The 21,148-nt window shown below is 42.5% G+C and overlaps 1 protein-coding gene across 2 annotated transcripts in view; it reads right to left on the bottom strand.

Moving 5' to 3' along the window:
• The window catches only part of SOS1 (SOS Ras/Rac guanine nucleotide exchange factor 1), a 53,898-nt gene extending 34,797 nt beyond the window's left edge, over positions 1–19,101 (bottom strand). For both annotated transcript variants that reach the window (XM_030446874.1, XM_030446875.1), the window contains exons 1-6: positions 18,971–19,101; positions 9,880–10,005; positions 7,506–7,637; positions 6,823–6,987; positions 3,772–3,981; positions 3,145–3,288 (exon numbers count right to left, since the gene is read on the bottom strand). In XM_030446874.1, coding sequence (XP_030302734.1) covers positions 3,145–3,288; positions 3,772–3,981; positions 6,823–6,987; positions 7,506–7,637; positions 9,880–10,005; positions 18,971–19,057 — 864 coding nt within the window. In that variant the 5' untranslated portion in view covers positions 19,058–19,101. The remainder of the gene's footprint in view (positions 1–3,144; positions 3,289–3,771; positions 3,982–6,822; positions 6,988–7,505; positions 7,638–9,879; positions 10,006–18,970) is intronic.
• Positions 19,102–21,148: the final 2,047 nt, after the last annotated feature.

The following is a 21,148-nucleotide window of genomic DNA, read 5'->3' as shown; positions in this document are numbered from 1 at the left end:
CCCTGCATCCACCCTACAATTTGGTATCACCTATCAACCTGATGAGGCACACCTTCTCCCACAACACTAATGAACACTAAAAAACCCAGTATCAAAGCCTGAGGGGAATGCCACCAACCACTGGTAAACTTTGTATTGTTTATGACAGGCCTTCAAGCCTGCCAGTCCAGCCAACTTCCCACTCACTCTGTAATTCAACTAGCTAGTCTACAGCTCACCAAGTTGACTCCAAGGATATTATCAGAGATTGTGCTGAAGGCCTTGCTTAACTTCAGATAAGGGATACTAACTCATCTTTCCTTTGTCCATAGAGACTGCCATCTCTTCTTAGAATGCAGTCAAGTTGGTCAGGTACAGTTTTACCTTTGGAAATCTGCACGGGCTGTGGCCAGTCACTTCCTACTCTTTCAAAAGGCTGTCCATGAAATCCAGAAAGATCTACAAAGCTTCTCAGGGATCAAGAGACTGACCATCTTCTGCTCTGCAGGATCCTCTCTCATGAGTCTTTTTTTGGACGTAACACTTAATCTCCAGCCACTGGAGATGTTTTTACAGCTCACCACTAAATCCCAAGAATTTTCAGACAGTGGCCTTGTCTAAGAACCCTGTCCCGCCCCATAGACTTCTATACAAGTACCTTAGATCAACAGTCTCTAATTTATCTTTGGCTTTCACCTCACTCCCTCAATCACAGGAAACAGACCTAATTGGGAAACCTGGAAACACATCTTGCTGGTGAAGGCCAAACAAAAGAGACTGAGTACCTCAGTCCATTCCATGTCCTCCAGCACAGGGTCTCTTACCCATGAGCAAGATACCAGTGTTTTCTACCACCTTATTTTTCACACTACTTTACCTAAACAAACGCTTCTCGCTTTGCTGCACATTCCTCACAAAATTTAACTCTATCTGAGCTGCAGCCCTCTTAATACCCTTTCTACCTGCCTAGACCATGTTTCTACATTCCTTCTAGGAGGCCTATGTTTCTTTTTGAAAAAAAAGAGTAACTAAAGTTGGAAAAGACTCTTAAGATCATCAGATCCAACCATGAACCCAGTACTACCAAGTCTACCACTAGACATGACCTTAAGCACCAAGTCTTCTAAATACCCCCAGGGACAGTGACTTAACCACTTCCCTGGGCAGCCTGTTCCAGTGTTTGATAATCCTTAGAGTGAAGAAAAATTTCCTAATATCCAATCTTAGCCTCCTCTGGCACAATTTGAGGCCATTTTCTCTTATCACTTGCAATTGGGAAAACAGACCAGCTTCCACCTTGTTGAGAGTAACAAGGTCTCCTCTGTGTCTCTCTTTCTCTCAACTAACCCACCCCAGTTCCCTCAGCTGCTCCTCACAGTACTTGTGCTCTAGACCCTTCACCAGCTTTGATCTTCATGGCTCTTACTTGGACACACTCCAGCACCAAAATATTCTCCTTACAGTGAAGGGCCCAACTATGGTTAAACAGGGACCTCCACACTGTGCTTTAACTTGCCTCTGGCTATATCTACTATTTCTTAGGGAATGCATATTCTCCTTGTGAGCTGAACATACTTGTTTTGAAAATAAACCACCACTCCTGAGTCCTTTCTACCCTCAAGGCAGCCACCAATGTGATCTGCCTCCCAATACACTGAGCCAGCTAAATCTACACTCCCGAAGTCATAGAATCATAGAATTGGCTGGGTTGGAAGGGACCTCAGAGATCAACGAGTCCAACCCCTGAATCACCATTGTGGTTGCTAGATGATGGCACTGAGTGCCACATCCAGTCTCTTTTTAAATATCTCCAGGGACGGAGAATCCACTACTTCCCTGGGCAGCCCATTCCAATGCCTGATCACCCTCTCCGTAAAGAAATTCTAATATCTTACCTAAACTTCCCCTGGCACAACTTAATACCATGCCCTCTTGTCTTGTTGAAAGTCGTCTGGGAAAAGAGACCAACCCCCACCTGGCTACAACCTCCTTTCAGGGAGTTGTAGAGAGCAATGAGGTCTCCTCTGAGCCTCCTCTTCTCCAGGCTGAACAGCCCCAGCTCCCTCAGCCTCTCCTCATAGGGTCTGTGCTCGAGTCCCTTCACCAGCCTGGTTGCCCTCCTTTGGACCTGCTCCAGGACCTTGATATCCCTCCTAAACTGAGGGGCCCAGAACTGGACACAGTACTCGAGGTGTGGCCTCTACCATATCATTACCATCTACCGCCAAGCCTGCCATTAGCTACAATGTTCCTGTCACTTCTTCCTTGTTCATGAAAAAGAGATCAAATGTAGCATCTTTCTTAGTTGGTCCATCAGCATATGCCATACATAACTGTCCCCAGAGTCCTCCAGAAATCTTTTGGATTCCTTGAATGACAGTAAGTTGTCCACCCAAGAGATGCCAGCAGGTTTACTATCCCAAGAGAACCAGGGCCTGTAATAAGGAGATTACTCACTCCTACTTGTTTAAAGGTTTTGGGCACTAGTAAATTGGGCAGTCTTTGCTTTAGAAAAAGCTTTACCACAACACGCCCTTTGTGGGCCTCCTCCCCCGATTCTGATCCGTAAGCATTCAACCACCTCATAATTCACCCTGTAACAGAGCTCCATGTATTGGAGATGATCTTTTGTTAAAGCTTCTGGCCACATCTTCCCCATCTATCCATCTTGAGTGCTGTATTCATGCAACCCTTGCTGCCATGACACTAATTTCAGTCACAGGACAGCTCTGCAACTGTGCACAGACTCCCAGATCCTCCTATCCAGGAGCACACGCATGCTGGGGAAACAAGACACGTCAGATGAGCCTTTGGTCACCTCACCTTCTCAGGATGATGGCAAACTTTGTCTTTCCACAGCAAACCTGGCCTACAGCCAATTTACAGAATACCTCAATTTCTGTCAAAATCTAGTCAGAGGTGGTTGGCTTCACTCCTTCCTCTCCCATAAACGCCATAATTTAAATAGTCCTATAAAAGCAGAGGTTTAGAGACTAAAAAGGAAAATACACTCAAAAATGAGCAGTCTGTTCATCATGGTGGTGCTAGAAGAGATCTTGACCTAAACAAAGGCAGCTAGAATAGAGATGCACTTAGCACCTAAGTACAAGTCATTATACCTAACCGGCAAAAAGACCCCAAAACAAACAAACCAATTTTTCTTACCTCAGCCATGTCTTCAAAACAGCTGCCTACTAGTGGATGAGGACTGCCTTCATCTGTCATTTCAACAGTGTCTTCTATATGACCCAATAACTTCACACTAAGTTCATGAATGTCCGATATACGACTAAATATATTTTCCACATCCTAAAAAAAGAAACAGAAGCATACAAAAATCAACAGGGAACTGGACACAATTTCTAAGAGGAAGAATGTTATGTGCAGAGCTACTGTTATGATAAAAAAGTCAAGCACTTCCTTAAACAAGATTTTAGAATATATTTTATTATACATATTTTCAGTTTAATTTATATAATATCATAGGATTTTTTACATTGATGGCTATATATGTACGAATATTAAATAATTTACAGTTATTGAAACATGATAAAGAATAACAGCGACAGGCCTACAAGTAAATATATTAAAGTGTTTTTTCCTCACAATTCTCCAAAACCAGTGCTTCCCTACAAGTGCTCCTTTACTATTTCCATTTCAGAACTCAAGACAAGCGCTTCCTCTACTACAGAGATGTTTAATTGGACAATACCTCAGTTTTGGAAGTTTTCATCTAGATTTATAGATACTAGAGTAGGGTTGGGGTTTTTCTGTGGTTTGCACAGTACTTACATGAGATGAAAACAGTTTGGAGTTGGAGGCATATGGCTCTCTAAAAACTCTGATAATGAGATTTAGTTCCCTTATATATTGTCGAACCTCTGCCATAAATGACTTCACTAGGTCATAATAGGTTTGCTCCCCTGAGGTGGAGGGTTCCTCATCAGATAAAGTTAGTGCACTTAAATCTTCCACATCTTGATGGAACATATCCATTAATACCTAGGTAGCAAAGAGAAGGAAATCCACAAAATAAGAACAACTTTTCAAGAGATACCAATAAGTTACCAGTAAAGGAAATCTATTATTGACATGAAATCAGACTGATCATTCTAAAATCGGTTGAGCATTACAAAAGCAATATTCACTGCTATAAATCTGCAAGTCATTTATTTGCAGTTGCAACATCAAAACACTTTGCAGTCATTTAGACCAAACCCAGCATCTCTCCAAGAATGTGGTCCCAAAATCAATTACAATGTTAAGAGGTCTATGACGTATACAGACACATTTAGCTGTATTCTATTATGCTGAATTAGCCATACATAATCTGTGCTTCTGAAGATACATAACCTGAAGCCAAACAGTATGCATTTTGGCTTTCAAGCTTCAGTTTTAACAGGAAGTCATACTCGGAACTCTGTGATGAATACTGCCCTGCCCACACACTGTACATGGCCTGGTTCCTGTCCTTACCAACTCCTGAGTTCTCTTGTTAAAACAGACCCTCAAGGACAGGCACCAGCTTCAGGAAGGGGGCCAGTCACATTGCAAAAACTACATAGACAAAAGGATCCTGAAAACTATGACTACCAGAGGTACCAATCATATCCAAGCAAGGCTTAGCAAACACAAATAATTAATAATTTGAACTTTAAGAAAAGTGGATCACTGAACACTTCTTCAAAAATGGCCAGGAATCATTACAATGACTTAACAAGTGTCAAATAGACAGCATACTTTGGGTCATTTCCATGATACTCAAAGAACATCTTAAAGGTAAGTTAACTAAGTTGAATGCAAATTAGTAAAAGGCATCCTAATTTGAAATATCTTTAGCAGAAAGAAAATCTAAAGAGGGTCCACAAACAATTTACAATGATGTAGCAAATCTTAATAAGCCACTGTAAAGCATAGTTCAATGTACAAGATTACTTTGTCCTGAGACAGGCAGATGGGAGAGTATTTATGAACACATCTACCCAGAGCCACACCTCTTTCAGGAAGCCGCTAAGTGTTTCAAAATAAATGAGAACTTGAGTGCTGCTTGACAGCCTCCCTATCAAACAGATGGAAGTGAAGCCTGTCAGTCACTGAAAAGACAGAGGAAAAAACTGCAGAAGCAAAACTGCAAACACGCCTCTGACAACCACAGGAGAAAAGGCTAACACATGAAACGTGAACTAGAGTTCTTAAAATGGCAGAAACCAGGCTGGAAAGCAGTTTTTCAAAATAATTATACACCTGAAGATCAGGAATTAAACTTCTGAATGAGCCACAACAAACATGTCATTTGCCCTGGTATTTACAGGAGAAATCTTTATTTAAAACATGTTATAGCCGCTTCCCCAGAAGATGTGCTGGTTAACTGGGCTGCTGACTGTTGGCAGTAGACAAGCAAACTATTCTGCAACAGGATACTTGGGGATTTGTAAGTTTAAGAAATGGTCTGGTAGCTTCATCAGACACTTAAGAGCAATCATTCTTCACTCGTGTCTTGTCCTAACACTCCTCAAAAATATCCATGTCTAGTGAGGAGGGAAATGGGCACTCAGCAGGTTCTTTCTTTCTCCTAGTGAGTCTCCCTGGCTACACACCCTGGTCCTAAGCTTCTCTGAAAGCAGAACAATGGACATTTTGCATTAAGATGGATTTCTTCTGAAGCAATAAGAACAGAAGATGATTCATCTTTCTAAGCCAGTGTATGTGTATGGAACTCGGCTTATAAGGAGAATCCTAATCCTGTGGAATGGGACATTATAGGGTCACTACTGTCAGAAATTACATGGAATAATGTAGGTATTCAAGAGGCCCAAACATTTGTAATCCTACCTCACACAGTTCTAGCGCATACTTGAGCTAGAAGATTCCAGGCTGAATTAATGAGGTGCATATCTCACTACTCTGAAATCCACAAAGTAACTATATCCTTGATAATGAATTTAGAACAATTGGAAGCACAGAAAGATAGGAGGAGAAAAGCAGCTTGCATTTTAATGGAGTTTGATTTTTGCAGACTAGGCAAAATTTTCCAGATGGATGGACAGCACACAAGCAAGTATGAAAGTGCCTGAGAAAATAAAAAATTGCACACAGGGCCAAGAAACTGTTCTCGTTGTTTTGTTTCAAAAAACAAAACCAAGCAGAAAATGTTGTGGGTATGATTGTAATATATTATGAGGTCTCTATAGGCAACTGGAAAGAAAACACCCTGGGAGAACCTTTGAGTGGCTTGTTCTGCTGAGGCACTAAACCTACAGGCCTACTCTAGAGCCTGTATGTATCAAGGAGTTCCTCCAGTGTAATGCAATGGAAGTTCCTAAATTAACTTCATCACTGCTCTTCTGCCCATCACCTTTCCCAGGACAGAAAGAAGCACTTGTTCCTGCTGTTATTGTATGACAAATATTCAAACATACACATTCAAACCCTGCCCAGGAACATATGATCAAAACCAAGAGTGACCAGGACTACTACTGTGACAGAAAAATACCTGACCCTTCAAGACTTCACAAGACACCTTAAGTAAAGAAAGGAAGAAAAACTAGGATGAAAAAAAAGCAAGCAGGAATGAGACAAAGGTGTTTATTGAAACACAGGCATCCCAACCCAAGACACTGATTAACACAGACCAGGAATGCTTTGACTTAACTAATTTTAAGAAAAAGCAATGGCTTTTTTAAGCTCAATTAGTTTTTTGGAAGCTCTGCTCTATTAGTGGAACTATATTTCATGCCAGTAATTACTTCTTTCAAAGGTAAAACACGACATGTATTCAATAAGAAATAGACATTATCCTCTCAAAAACCTCCTGGTAACAAGAGGAAGAAGAGTTAGACTTACCTTATCAGCACACATTGCAACTTTGATATCTTGTTTTGTAATCTCATAATGTCTTATATTCCGCACATAATTCCCAACCAATTTTAAGATGTCTGCAGAAATGTACTCTAATACTGCCACTATGTAAACAGACACTTGATGGTCAATTTTATAGCCTAGAACTTCCTGGAATGAAAAAAAAAAACCCACAATGAAACACCACAGGTTACAACTCAAACCAGCAAGTCTAAGAACCTACTCATTCACCCCATATTCAGTCTATTTTAGTAATAGAAACACAGTAGTCAGTAGGTCTAGAGAAGAAACAGTGTTATTGTAGGTGCTGCTCTAGTAACTGTGAATGTGGCAACAGCAAACCACTGTCAAAAAAACCTCACTTAACCATTCAGGGCTATTTCCAGAAGTTTCTTAAGTGTTTTATTAGCCATGCAAAATGAAACATGAACAATCAAATTCAGAGCAAATGAGTTGTTGGCTTTGCTTGTCCAACAAAGAATTAACTTTTAAGTGAAAAGTTATGAATACAATTAACTGAACAGCAACACTTAAAAATAAAACTATGTAATAGACACAGATATTCTTATTCCTTTTTGTTTGCCATACAGGCAGCACACAGGCATTGCATGAAACAAAGCTGCTAATTTCTAATTGCATTCTAGAAGCATGATTACATCACTGCTTACCTTTAGTAAAGGATGGATTTTTTCGACTGGGAGAGACAAGGGATTTCTTCGTTTCCTCTTCTCAATAGCAGACTGGGCATCAGCTATTGCCCACTTATCAATAGGATGGGGAAAACTTTTTTGAACACGATCCTTAAAAAAACCAAAAACAGGACTAGAGGGTAAATGCACTACCTGAACAAGTTCAGCAATTATCACTACATTAGCAAGTTGCTTTCCATTACTTAACAAAGAAATATTTGTTAATGTTAGTATTTCAACTATAAAGGTTTACAACATGTGTAAATTTTATCATTTTGGTACATGCTACTCAATACATTCATAAGGCTCCCTCAGAGTATCATTAACATAGAATATCTAGTGCTTAAAATTTGAGAAATGCGAGAATTGAGTTGTCATGGCAGGCACAATTTGCTCCCCCGTGCCCGTGTCTGATAATTCAGCATTTAAATACGTGACATTTTATCCCAGTACTTTATTCCCTATTCAGAATGGTCACTGAGATGATACGAGTTCCCTGTTCTACCTTTACTCATCAGCATGTGGTCCAGATTGTACACCTGCAAACTGCTCTGATGGCAATAAACATAATAGGAAAAGATAACGTCCAACAGTGCCCGCATATTTTGAAACACTTTCACAGTCTACAGCTGGACCATATTTGCCCGTTTCTTCCAGCAGTCAGGGTGCCTATGAGGACACCCACACACTCTCATGCACTGAATAGCTTTCCTGCTGGAACTCACACACAAATCTCTGAAGGTTCAAAAGTATCATCATTTTTGCTAGTCTTGGTTGGTAGAGATGCTAGAAATCTAATTTCCTAAGTAACTTAATGTTTTATTTTTTCAGACCACAGCTCCCACTGACCATTTTGGTTGCAAGTGCACTCTCACGTAAATATGACCGCCATTTGAGCAACCATGTAATGAGGAAGATGATGTTAATGACCACTTAAAAAGAGCTACTACAGGAGAAGGTATGCAAACAAAAACTTTGACAAAAATAATACAATTCTATAAAAGTGACACCAAACTTGGCAGAGCCCAGGCTTTACTTTTTTCTCCCCTCAACAGTTCTGCAAAAGGAAAGTAGAGATCCTAAAAACTCACTACCTAATGCCACTAACACAGTCCAGCCTGCAGATTGAACAATGAAGGTGTCCTGGGGGAAAAACAAGTGTGTGTGTTCATATAATTAAAGACAGAATCATTATGCATAAACACAAAGGGAGTAAATTGAGGTTGCTTGATCATCTCTAATTCTTGCATTTCTCATCCTGACTTCACAGTTGTAAGACCTGTAATGCAACACTGTGTGTCAAGTTTTTTGTTAGCATTGTTTAAAACACAGCATTAAATAATCTTCCACAAACCTCTTGTCTCTTGAGCTGCCAGACCAGAATCATGTTGCAAAACAGTCCAGTCATTAAAGGGGACACTGGAACACCATTAGAGGTGACAGTATTCAAAAGAGAAGAGTAAGGATTAAATTCATGAATCTTGATCTCAAGAGACAGCTACCTGTTTTGGTTTGGTTTTTTCTTTTGTTTTGTTTTTTTGTTTTAAAGGGTTGGGGTGGGTTTTTTGTGGTTTTTTTGCCTTAGTCCACCGTCTTCAGAACAGGAGGAAGTTGCATCTTGTCTTGTTACATAACCTGGCACAGGCACAGCCCCCAAGCACTGGAAACCAACAGGCACACTGCACATGGAGTCTGTAGCTTGGCACTGAAGTCTTCAAATCATGGTTAAGCACAAAGGGCTACAAGGATATTCATGGCCTTAGAAGCTTAACTCACTTAGCCCAACTTATTCCTCAAATAGAGAAACTTCTCTCAAATCAAGCCCACTTCCCAAACAGCAAGCTTCTTTTCTGAGCAAAAAAAAAAAAAATTGGGTCTTTGAAAAGGCAATTGTAAGATAAAAGATTTCTATATAGAGGAAAGAAGTTCCTCAACTCACTCTGAGAATGTGAGTGAACTATTTGTGTTCAGATTTTCAGCAGGAAGAGGGTATAACAGCCTAAATCACCAGGCTGAAAGAGCAGTACAGAGCCCCAGACTAAGGAGCTACAGTTTGCATGCAGTATCATTGGGGAAAGAAGGTCTTCTGAAAGGAACCAGTCATCTTTATGTACACAAGTTACACTCACCATCTATTAAACACTAATACAGTTAAGAGACAGTTTTATTGTGCATTGAACAACAAATTAAAATGACAGAAAAATTAAGTAACTCACAGACTCTATGCAGAAGGTTCTGCTACATAAAGATACATAATTACTGCCTTCCCTTTTACATTGTGAAATGATTAATATATTAACTTTTAATGTAACAATTAAAATTATTACATATTTGCAATAATTATTCTTGATACCTCTACATCCAGAAAACTTCTTGGTTGGGCTTGGCACAACATATTTAACAACTGGAGAATTAACTCCTCCACATACTGTAATGCATCTTCAGTAGAGGAAAGTTTAGGATGGACTTGCACCTGAACCTATAGAAAATAGAAGAATTCAAGGTTTGAGTTTTGCTACTTCCCAAAACAAATACCTCACTTTAAAAAAAAAAAAAAAAAAAGCCACACAGTTCAGAAAAATCCAAACCAAAATGCAGTTCTATTAAGGCACACCAGATAAACATGAGTGAAACAATCTATACCCAACAGAATTCCAAATCTCAAATGTTAAATGTTAAATGTCCTCATATTGTTTTAAGTGATTCTTAATGTCAAGAAAAACATAATAACTGAAAATAATAACTGTACTTAGTAGTGCAATTAGGAAAACTGCTTAAAATCTCTGAATATATTTATAATTCTCTGCTAACTCTTAAACCACTCTTGTCTAAGACATTTTAGACGTTTTTTTCTCCATTTCACAGCCTGTTGCTCACCACTCAATCAATAATCATGAAATTCAGAATATCTTTCATGAAGACAACACTGTAAGAAGCAACAATTTCAGCATTAGACTTCAAATTGTTTAATCCATTCTCCATTAACCCTTAATAAATGATACTGGTTTAGGAGTTTGTTTCTATACTGATTTTTCAAAAAGATGTCCCCAACTAGAGTAAAAAATACTTCAAAAAAGGTCACAGTGCTGTCCTGGCAATAAGTGGCAGTTCAGAGGTTTTGAAAGTTTAGTCCCCATACATTTCCTTTCATGTCGTGTCTGTAAATTCTCACTGGTGTAAATCCACTGAGGCACGATCCTCGTTGCTCCTCCCATTATTTTTCCAGACACTCATTTAACTTCTGAGACAGTTTTCTTTTGCACTTCAGCAGCTCACAAAACAGCAGTTTTAACCAGCTAAATTTTCAGGTATGCAAAGCTCAGTGCTTCAGAGCTTAAACAGAAAGGTGGTTTCATCGCAATGCTACACTGATGGCAAACATTATGCCAGAACAAGCTGACTGCTGACTTTCGCAATGCATCTTTCAAGCCCCAATTTCATCATTTTCCCATTCCACTGCACACAACTCAAAATGCCTCCAGTTCTCTCAATCAATAATGCAAGAGCTTCACCACCTTAAACAAAAACCCAACAACCCGTCTCATCCAAATATTAAACCCATGTCCATATTCAAATAATGGTGCTATAATTACTTAATTTCATACCCAAGTTTTCATTCCTGTTTGCAGTTATATTAAGAATTAAGTGTTTTGAAGTTCAAATACACAACAGCCTCAAACAGAAATCCACTTGCCTGCTAAGGCACTCATTAGTTTGAAAATTTCATGTCTGGACATAGTCCTGGTACTCATTTAACTGCTGTTAAGATTTAAATATGCTAGGTCATGTGTTTAGTTTCTTGCAGATTGCATACCCTTATGCAGCAGGTCTTAAGAAACATCTCCAGAAGTTACTGCTTTTTTCACTTAAAAGCAAACTGGCAAAAATAGAACAGGAAAGCTTCTCTTCATTTGACTTGCTAACGCAACTGATTTGGTTATGCCTTCAGTTTCATTTTTCCTATGAACTTCACCATGCACAGCTACAGAATGTGTTTGTGGAGGTACCCAAGTAACAGCACGCCCAGCAGTCCCAAGCATTATTTACAATTCAAACACTGACATCTGAAATACTGTAAAAGCTTGGAATACCTTAACACCAGAAATTACAGACTTGCAGAAGTATTCTCTTAAAGATTAGAGCTGATCTGAGCTGCCTGGAAGATACTGCCCTCTAATGTTTTGGGGTTTTTTTAAAGCAGAACTGCACAAGTGTGTATTACATTCTCTCTACTGTATACTCTAGTACCCTGTATTTTGAGAAGTGTTAAATTACCAAGTCAACCTGACAGTAAAAATACAGAACACGATAAACCAGAGTGATGAAGAACAGCTCTATTTTCTCCTTTGCTTAGAAAACAGATTGGTAGACATAAATAGCCTCATCGCAACTCCTTCTGTAACACAGAGTCTCTAGGAGTAAGAACAAACAAAAATACCACCTCAGGCTGTGACCTCAAACAGAGTCAACAATGATAACCTACTCCTAGTTAAGGAGATCAAGTTGCAAACATTCTTCCTAAGCATTTATGTTTGAGGGGCTATTACACCATTCCTCTCAAAGGACATCATCTTGTGGCACTTTAGCAGAACACCCACTTGGCAGAGGAAAACACCATAAGGTGCCATTAGCTTGCCAATGTATTACCTACCTAGCACGGGTAAATAAGCTTCACTGGTACTTAAGTGAGATTTAGTATCATTTAGGGTTCAAAGTCATAAAAGCAAAAGCAAGAAAACAACTAGACTACCAAGGAAAATTACAGGATAACTTGGTATACAATTATCACAGAAATGTGTAATTTTAGTATCTGCATTACCTAAAGTACCTAAAGGCTCAGACAGAATTCAGCAGCATTATTTCAGGGTACTCAAAAGTAAGTCCCAAGAAGTTCATCATCTAAAACATGATGCAAGACTTAGAAAGATGCAAGATTTAGTAAGAGAAGAAATAAGAACATCTGTTAGCATACAGAGTCATGTGACCAGTTTCAAAAAGGATCATCAAGTACCAGGGGGTTTCCATCTTTCTCACAGTCAGCTCAGATTTTAAATTAAAAAAAAAAAAAAAAAGGCCACCCTGTCTTATCACTCTTGAAAAGCGGGAGTATGTTTTGAATCCCACGAGATCCTCTACAGCCCTATATTAGGAACAGACATCATGAAAACAGGTTAATGAAATGTACTGATGTTTAGGTAAGATTCTTATCTAAACATTTAACCTTTCCCTTAAATAATGACAGAACCCATCCCTTCCCTCCTACACACTCACCAAAACGTCTATCTTATGATAAGAGAACTTATTAATAGAACAGCTTAAGATCTTTTCACAAAAACTTCACTGCTTCAAAACACACCAACAAATTCTAATGGGCAAATACAATCTACATGAGCTACAAATCCCTGCCTCCATGGCTCTGCTTTTAATCAGCTCATCTGATTGCTTTTTTGAATGCTCAACCTTCTCAATCTTCTTTAATTCTCAAAGGGGAAACAACCAGGATTCTCTTTATTTGGAGATATGGAAAGCCAGCACTTCTTGAACAGCTTTTCATGCCTGTTTAATACCCCAACCAGAGACAAGCAGTGTTTGCTTAAGAAAATTCACAGCACATCAAGAGAATCTTATGATGGGATCATTTGGAGCTTTTTTCCCCTTCCCCTGCCCTTTCCCTTAAAATCAACAAAAGTAAGAAATGGCAACAGCTTAATAATTAGGCAACCATAAATCTAAACTGTCAAAAAAAGTTAACGAAACCAACTAAAGTGCTTCATGAATACAAAACCAATATCTGATCTTACTTTATAATCCCTTAGCAACTTATTTTATATAAAGCTTTCTCAAACCATTCCTTTCAAAATCTATGTAATAAATTAGAATACAAGCACTCCCACAAGCTTCATGGGAAGCACTAGGGGCCTAGACTAAACCCAGATGCAAGATGCAGTTAAAGGACTGCAGATAGAATGACTTCAGCATACACAGAGGCTTGGTCTCCAAATGGTCCAACACAACAACTCCTATGCTATTCAAGAACCCAGTCTGGAGTCCTCACACTCAGCAGCTCACTTCACACTACAAAGAGGTGTTTGATAACAGGTAAGAAAGAGTTACACAGTGAATTTAACAACCTGACTGATACTAAACCACACTTTCTTAGCAGTGGATTTCAGTAGACAGAAGGAAAAGCCTGACTTTCATAGGTCATAAAACTGCAAAAGCTTAGGATGAAAAAAATTCTCCAAAGACTTCCTAAAGCAACTTCACGTTACACAAAAACAACAGTGTAATGCTGACAAATTGAAAATCAATACAATCAATGCAGTTGCAGCTGTCAGTTGTTCTGCTAAATACAGAACACGCAAGAAAAATCCTATGTGTAAAAGGCTGCTGAAAACACAGTACCAAAATGTCTCATCAGAAGCAGCTCCAGAAAAGTGTACAACAGAAGGAAAATTATTCTAAAGCTACATAAAAAAAAAAAAAACAACAACAAAACCCCAAATCAACAAACAAAAAAAAGAAACAAAAACTAAGCATCCCCTGTTGGCTAGAGATAATTTTTTCGTATCTGGGCAAGACTACCCATCTACTGGGACTCTGGCTAGAAGTCACAGTATGAATTAAAAAACCAACGCCCACTAAAGAACAACTGCACTTTACTGCTGAGTACAGGTACTGTCACGCTGCCAGTCTTCCTCGGTGGCAGCTGAAGTGCTTGTAAGAAAGTGCCTAAAGGAAAAAAACCATCATATTTACCACAGCATTTTGATAATAAAATGGAAGAAGCCATAATGAGACAACAGGCCAAGCTGTCTTCCAAAGCACAATCAGAGAGGATTAAATTTTCCTGATTATAAGCATTTTTCTAAACTTTTTCTGCACGTTCACAAACACAGTTTATTCAGCAGACTATTAGTAAAAATGACTTGGCCACAGAGCACGTTCTTCTGCAGAGGAGGAAGAACTTTCTTCTCTTCAGTAACTTTGAAAGTCTTAACTACCCTTATTTACAACCCTTATTTTTACTCAACATATCTTTTGTTAATCTTCCCTCAATGACTACAAAACCACTGACAAACAACTGCTTATCACTAAAACACTCCAGGATGAAATATTTCATGTACAGCTTGCATGGATGAATGTTCTCACAGTGCAAGCACTCCATAAAGTTTTCCTCTGTTTTTGCACATCTCTGTCTGATATTTGGCAACCCAGCCCATATTTTGTTATCTTGATAAATTACAAATCCAGTAAATTAAAGCTAATACAGATGTCTTTGATCCACACTCCAGCAGCAATTCACTGAGGCCACAAGACTCAGGTTTTGGCTAACATTTCTCTTGATGCATCATGGCAGCAGTATCATACTGCACCACTGAGCACATGGAAAAAAAAAAACCTCACAATAAAGAATAGATCCTCTGACTGTTCAAGTCTTTATCCTCCATAGCCAACAGAGAACCCAAAGTGATCAGAGACCAAGGATGTTCCACAACTGCAGTGAAGAAGTCTCAAGAATAGGAAGTGCCATTCTGAGCAGCAAGTGGCAACTGGACTGTCATGGACTTGAAGAACTAGGTAATTACAACTCAAGAAGGAACATCTTTGCTAGCCACAGCTTCCTAAGCACTCCTTAGTCAACGAAGCAGCTTGTCCCATCTCTTTTGCTCCACGAAAGAAAGGTGCAGAAGACTGACAAGACTACACATGGACTACCTGGAACACTCTCCTTAACTAAGGAAGCAACCTTCCCTCAGCTGTCAAGCCACAACAGTACAATAATTTTGACCACAACAACTTCCAACATCACCCCTTGCTAATCACTGAGCTGATTCAAAACAACTTGAAGTATGCAAGAATTCAGCAAGAATATGTATTCAGCAGAATACATCTACAGTATGAAAGTTCTTTCGTTTTTATCAGTCACTGAATTGCTTGAGATATTGATCAATAAAGATGAATTGCTTTCTACTGTAAAAAACAATCTATCAGGAAAAAAGCCAAGTCATAGGCATGCAGAGAAATTGACAGCATTAAAAAACCTGCTATAAAGGCAAGATGAAGCTACAAGATATTTAGGAAAAACTATCAAAAGGTTATGACCAGAGTAGAGCATATAATTCACTATCAAAGGAACACTAATGTTGGAAGAGGCATCACTTTGCAGGTCTCCCTTCTGAGTCCTTTTTCCTAGGTGTACTAAAAGCCACGCATCTCCATCTCCAGATATCCAAGAGCTCTAGTGTTTCATCCTCTGCCTTCAGTCCCAGCATCTCACGTTCTGTTCATCTCTGCAACTACAATTTCAGACACCAGCTGCTATTTTTAATTCCTTTTCTTGTGCCTCATCATCACGATTACCATCTTTCATCAGCAAACAAGGATCTCTGCAACACTCCTTTTTTGCTGCTTCACAATAACAATTACCGGGCAGAGAAAGGTCTCAGTACACAAAATTTTCTTCCTAATTGAGTGCATTGGAGTCTATCTTGACAGCATCTGAAGGAGAATTGGAAGAAAAGGGATTACATTATGAACTGAACGGTACAAGAGCTGCTTTCTGCAAATGCAACTGTTCCATGCAAATACAGTTCTATTGCTAAGGTTCATGTCTAATGAAATACGAGGCATGCTGTCCTAAGAATTTGATGATGCAGGAAGAAATTTATTCTTACCACATATTCTTGGCTTTGCTGATTGATTTAAAAATAATAATTAAAAGAATAAAATAAAATAACTCATTGGAAAAAAAAAAAGCAATTTGCAATGATGCAAAAATACCTATATTTTAAGAAAGTGATTCTGAGGCTGTATGTTTGAGCTCTGTATTACAAGCCAACTCACAGTCACACAAGGGCAATAGCATTTTAATGACTCAGTCCACATGTGGAAGCTTTCTCCAACAGCTGCAAACACTCCAACCTGGTATATATACTTTAATGGTATTAAATTAAACGACACTCTCTTCACTATAGACACTCATTCAACATAGTTTTACCAAACTATTAAGTCTTACTTCCAGATATGCAAGAAAACATCACAACCCTGTTTGTGCATCTGCCTGGTTTCAAGGTAGAGTTCAGAAAGCAGCTTGCTGTCACTACCTGAGACTGAGTGTCAGCACCTGGTCAGCTAATTTGGGAAATGAAGGAAAGGCTCTCCTCTAGTAAGGACAGGATGTACACAAGTTTCAGATAACCTGACTCCTACTGAGATAGCATACTCTGGCAGTACAGCAGACAAAACCACTCGGCACTCATTTGCCTTCAGGACAGTTCTGCCCTTTGACCTCATGGGCTTATCTTGCCACGTTCTCTATTTCACTAGTCCCACCTGCTGGCCTCCAGGTATAGCCCAGATTTTTGGCTAGCCAAGCAAGGGGTCAGTGTCTCCATCCCTCTGGCTGAAATGCTGAAGTATCACACCTGTCTTGTGAATAATGACAGATGATCAAAGCAAATATGCTTCAGTGTTCAGGGTTTTAACTGCCACCTACAACAGGTTCATTACTTTATGGGGCCTTTATCAGGGCTAAGCACCCTAGCCAACACAATTTATGTAAGTTAGTAAAACAACCCATTTGGTTTCTCCATTAATGAAGAGGCCATTAAGATACTAATTCAGTGTTTTCATTTGACATTTACTTTTCCTGTAGCTCAAGTTTTTGGCTGTTCAGTAAAACAGGTGAGAATATGGACAGACTCTTCATTTCTACCTCTGCAGGGACAGCAATAGTAAGCAGCAGAAGACTGCTTCTGCAGCACAGGGGGCAATAGCCCAAGAGAAGATAAGAAACAGGTGATGATCTCAAGAAGAATTGAGGTTAAAAGAATTTAAACCTGCCAGACAGTTACAAGTTTGAGTGTGAAATCTTTGTGACTAACTCCATCTCACTCCTGCCACCCCTTTATCCACAGTAAGAACCAGAGGACAACAGAGCAAAACCAAGACAACTATACCTCGCAGATCAGTTTGTCGTCCTTGGTCACTTGTCATCATTGGTCTTCTCTGTTGGCTTCAGATGCCAGAATTCCTTCTCCCCCCTCCACCCCCCCCAAGGAATTTATCCAACTGCTTCAGCAAGTATCCTTAATGAAGGGTGACTCCACATGCAGCTTGTCCATTGGGAAGGTATCATGCACTTCAGATGCAGCAAGCAGTTCCGAAGTCTTAGCTCATACTTGCCTCGAATCCTCACTTCTACATCCTCCAGTAGTTAACAGCGACCGCCGCTCCGTCTGACAAACCTCTGTTACAGCATGGAATAATCCATCACCCAAAGGACGAGCTCTCGCTGTTAGAGACCTTGGGTAGCTCCAGCTTCCAAGCAGGCATCAGTCAGATGGCTGTCCAAGTGCTTGCAAGAAGCAGCGAGTTGTACAGTTGGTGCAGAAGTACAGTTTCAAAGAAGTGACTATTGATCAGGGATAAGACACTAACTGTGCATCTATGGATGAGACAAGCAAGAAGACTTCCAAGAACTGGATGAAACTGCTCTGTGTTGTAGACCTCAAAGTGTATGCCCAGGAAAGCAAGGGAATACATTGCAAGAGGAAATCTGGAAGAAATACTAAACGAGTACAACTGCAACACTTCAGACTTCTAATCCATACTGGAGGATGCAATAGTTGAACTAGCCCTGGGAGGAAGTCTTTTACGCAAAAGTAGCAGTTAATCACTGTAACTAGACAGACTCATAAAGCATTGCTGTGTATGATTAAAAAGCATCAAGTCCTGTAGTCTGAAGCCAGTTCATGCAACAGTGTCAGAAGCCTCTTGTTTCTGTAACATCTGCTTTCTGGGCTCCGGTAGCAGAAGTGTTAGAGAGGACCTCACCAACTTTTCCAAATAATTTTAGTTGCACACCACAGGCACAAGCTCCACTATCCCGAGGAAGCAAGACTTGCTTGCTTATCCTACTGACCAATTCTCAGCAAAAAGGCCTTTAAACTAAGAAGAGCCAAACTAAAAGTCATAAAGCCCAAACACTCATTAACCCAAACCTCAGCAGTTTCTAATAACGAGCCCCCCGCTAGCCTTGTCACTTCTGGAGGCTCCAGGAGCCCAGCAGCAACCCGCAGCGTTACTTCGGGGCCAGAACTCCCGCGTCCACAAACCAGCTTTCATCTACACGGCCGCGTCCATCAGACCATCGCCCCAGCGCCCTTCCCGCGGCCGCCGACGGCGCCGGGCCCTGTTTTCCGCGGCTCTCGTCAAGGCAGGGTGGCAAACACCGAACCCCGCCGAACCCCGCAAACACTTCCGGAGCGCGGGGAGAGCCTGCCGGCCCCACTGCCCCGGTTCGACCGAGGCGACGTGAGGCGTCGCGCCGGCCGCGGCCCACTCCGCGCCGAGGCCGGGTCGCCGCTACAGGCGCTGGGCCGAACCCCCCGCTCATGGAGCCCTGCCCGCCGGGGCGGAGACCCCCGCTCCCCCCTCACCTTCTTGAGGGCGGGCACCAGCAGCCCCCGCCACTTGGGCGCGTTCTCCTCGCTGAAGAACTCGTAGAGCAGCGGCTGCGCCTGCATGGTGCCGCCGGGCCCGGCCCGCTCGGGGAGGCGGGCGGGGCGGGCCGGGCGCCGCTCGGAAGCCGCTGCGGGAGCGCTCGGCGCCCCTCAACGGGAGGCCCGGCTGCCCCCCGCCGCCGCCGCCGGCAGGCCCGCAGCGGCGGGGGGAGGCGGCGGCTGCCGCCGCATTCCCCGCCCCCGGCTCTCGGTGGTCGCCCCGAGGGGGCAGCGGTGGGCGGCGGGAAGGGGGTGGCAGGAGTGGGGTCACGCGGCGCGCGGGCCGCGAGGGGCGGGGTCGGGCGCCCGGAGCGCGAGCGCCGCCGCCGCCGCCTCCCCCCCTTCTCCAGGCTCCCGTCCTCGCCCGCACGGTTGGCGGTCACGGCGCATGCGCCCTGCGGCCCCGCCCCGCCCCTTCCGCGCCTGCGCCCCGGGGTCGCGTGGTCGGGGCCTTCCTCCCCCGCCTCCCTGCTCCGCCGGAAGTGACCTCACGAGGCAGTCGCTGCAACACCTCTTTCCTCTCCCTTTCCCAGAGCGCCCCCTGGCTGCAGGAGGTGCGCAGCAGAACCGCCGTATGTGTCGGGGGGACCCACCGAGCAGGGCCGGGCCGGGCCGCACAGCACCGCCCAGGGGGTCGGGGCCAGCACCAATGCGGTGGGCACCTGAGAGGCCCCGCCGCCCGGGCTCTGCCGTGCTGCCCCGGCTCTTACTGCCCTCGGTATCCGCCGAGCGAGCCTGGGAGAGCACGGCCCAGCCGGGGCTGTTGGGCAGAGCCTGGGGAGCGGCCATGGTGCTGGGGAGCCCTTGGGGGGACCCCTCAGCCCCGCCGGGCAGACTGCGGCCGGGCCCCTCAGGGAAGGGTCCGGCAGTGGAGGGGTGGTGGCCCCACACAGCCCTGCAGAGATCTGGGGAAGAGGGGGGACTTTGGGTCAATGTCAAATTGCAATGGAGCCGTGCTGAAGCGGGCAGGGCCCCTCAGCTCCTGGCCTGGGCTCTGGGTGTGTGTTAATAACGCACCTAAGGCTTTGCTTCCTGTAGCCCACAGCTGATCTTCTCCCTGCTGGCTTCTTTGCCAGGGTGACCTGGAGCTCAAGGAGAGGGCATTTGCCTGTGACACCCAACTGCTCAAAGGTGGAGTCAGTGGGATGGTGATGCGCTTTCCTGGAGAGTTTTTGTCACTCCTTGTTTGAAAGACACCGTCACCTCACGTGGTGAACAAGATAGAGAATAAATCAGCACCCCATACAAACAGCACAAGAGCAGCCTAAAGGGTGAAAAGTAAGCTGTGTTCTTGGAAAAAAAGCAAAAAAACCCCAACCAAAAATGCCAGGAAAAGCAAAGCTAGAATGCAAAGAAAGACCAGTGGTTTAAACAGGGCAAAGTCTGTGGTGGTCTGTGGGGCTTGGCAGGGCAGATAGAAGAGGACAATGCTGGAGATGAAAAGCCAATCATTGTGTTCTTCTTTGCAAGGCAAGGGGCCAGGGAGACCCAAAGGACCAGAAGAGGAAATAGTGAGCTGCTATTGGGGCACATAGGGAGAAAGATAGATGGATAACAACCTTGGAAGGAAAGTTTAGGACCAGCTTTCAAGCTGGAAGGAGAGCAAAGAACCCATACAAATTTCTTGGATAGAGACTGCTGAGTCTCCCTTTGTCTCAAGGACTGGTCAGACAGACTCCTGTCAGGAATGATATGCACACTGGAAGGCTCAATTACTGTTCATGAAGCGCTCTGAGGACAGGAGATGTTCTTGAGATGCTGAGCAGTACTTTAATAGGTAATCTGTATTTTAGATTAACCTGTCTTTCCTTGAAGGGGCACATTACCTGGCTTTACCAGCTTTTTCCCACACCTTTTCCTGTAGATTCCTTAAAAAAAAAAAAAACCAAAACAGCAGCACTGTTGCTAAAACTGAACCCTGTGAAGTGTAAGAAACCCCTCTGCCTGGGGAACACTTCCACCCCCAGCCCTGCTTGCAGCATTGCTGGGTTCCCCCAGCCTCATCACAAGGTCCCAGTGGCAAAACAACAAGGAATAAGCAGCCAACATGTGCTTCACCTTGCACAGCTCTTGGGCAGGGGAATAGAGAACTTGAATCTGAACCCCTTCTCTTCA

This window comes from Calypte anna, chromosome 3 (assembly GCF_003957555.1).
Source record: "Calypte anna isolate BGI_N300 chromosome 3, bCalAnn1_v1.p, whole genome shotgun sequence".
Taxonomy (NCBI): Eukaryota; Metazoa; Chordata; class Aves; order Apodiformes; family Trochilidae; genus Calypte; species Calypte anna.
The sequence above is the reverse complement of the archived record's forward strand: the minus strand, read 5'-3'. Positions and strand labels throughout refer to the sequence as shown.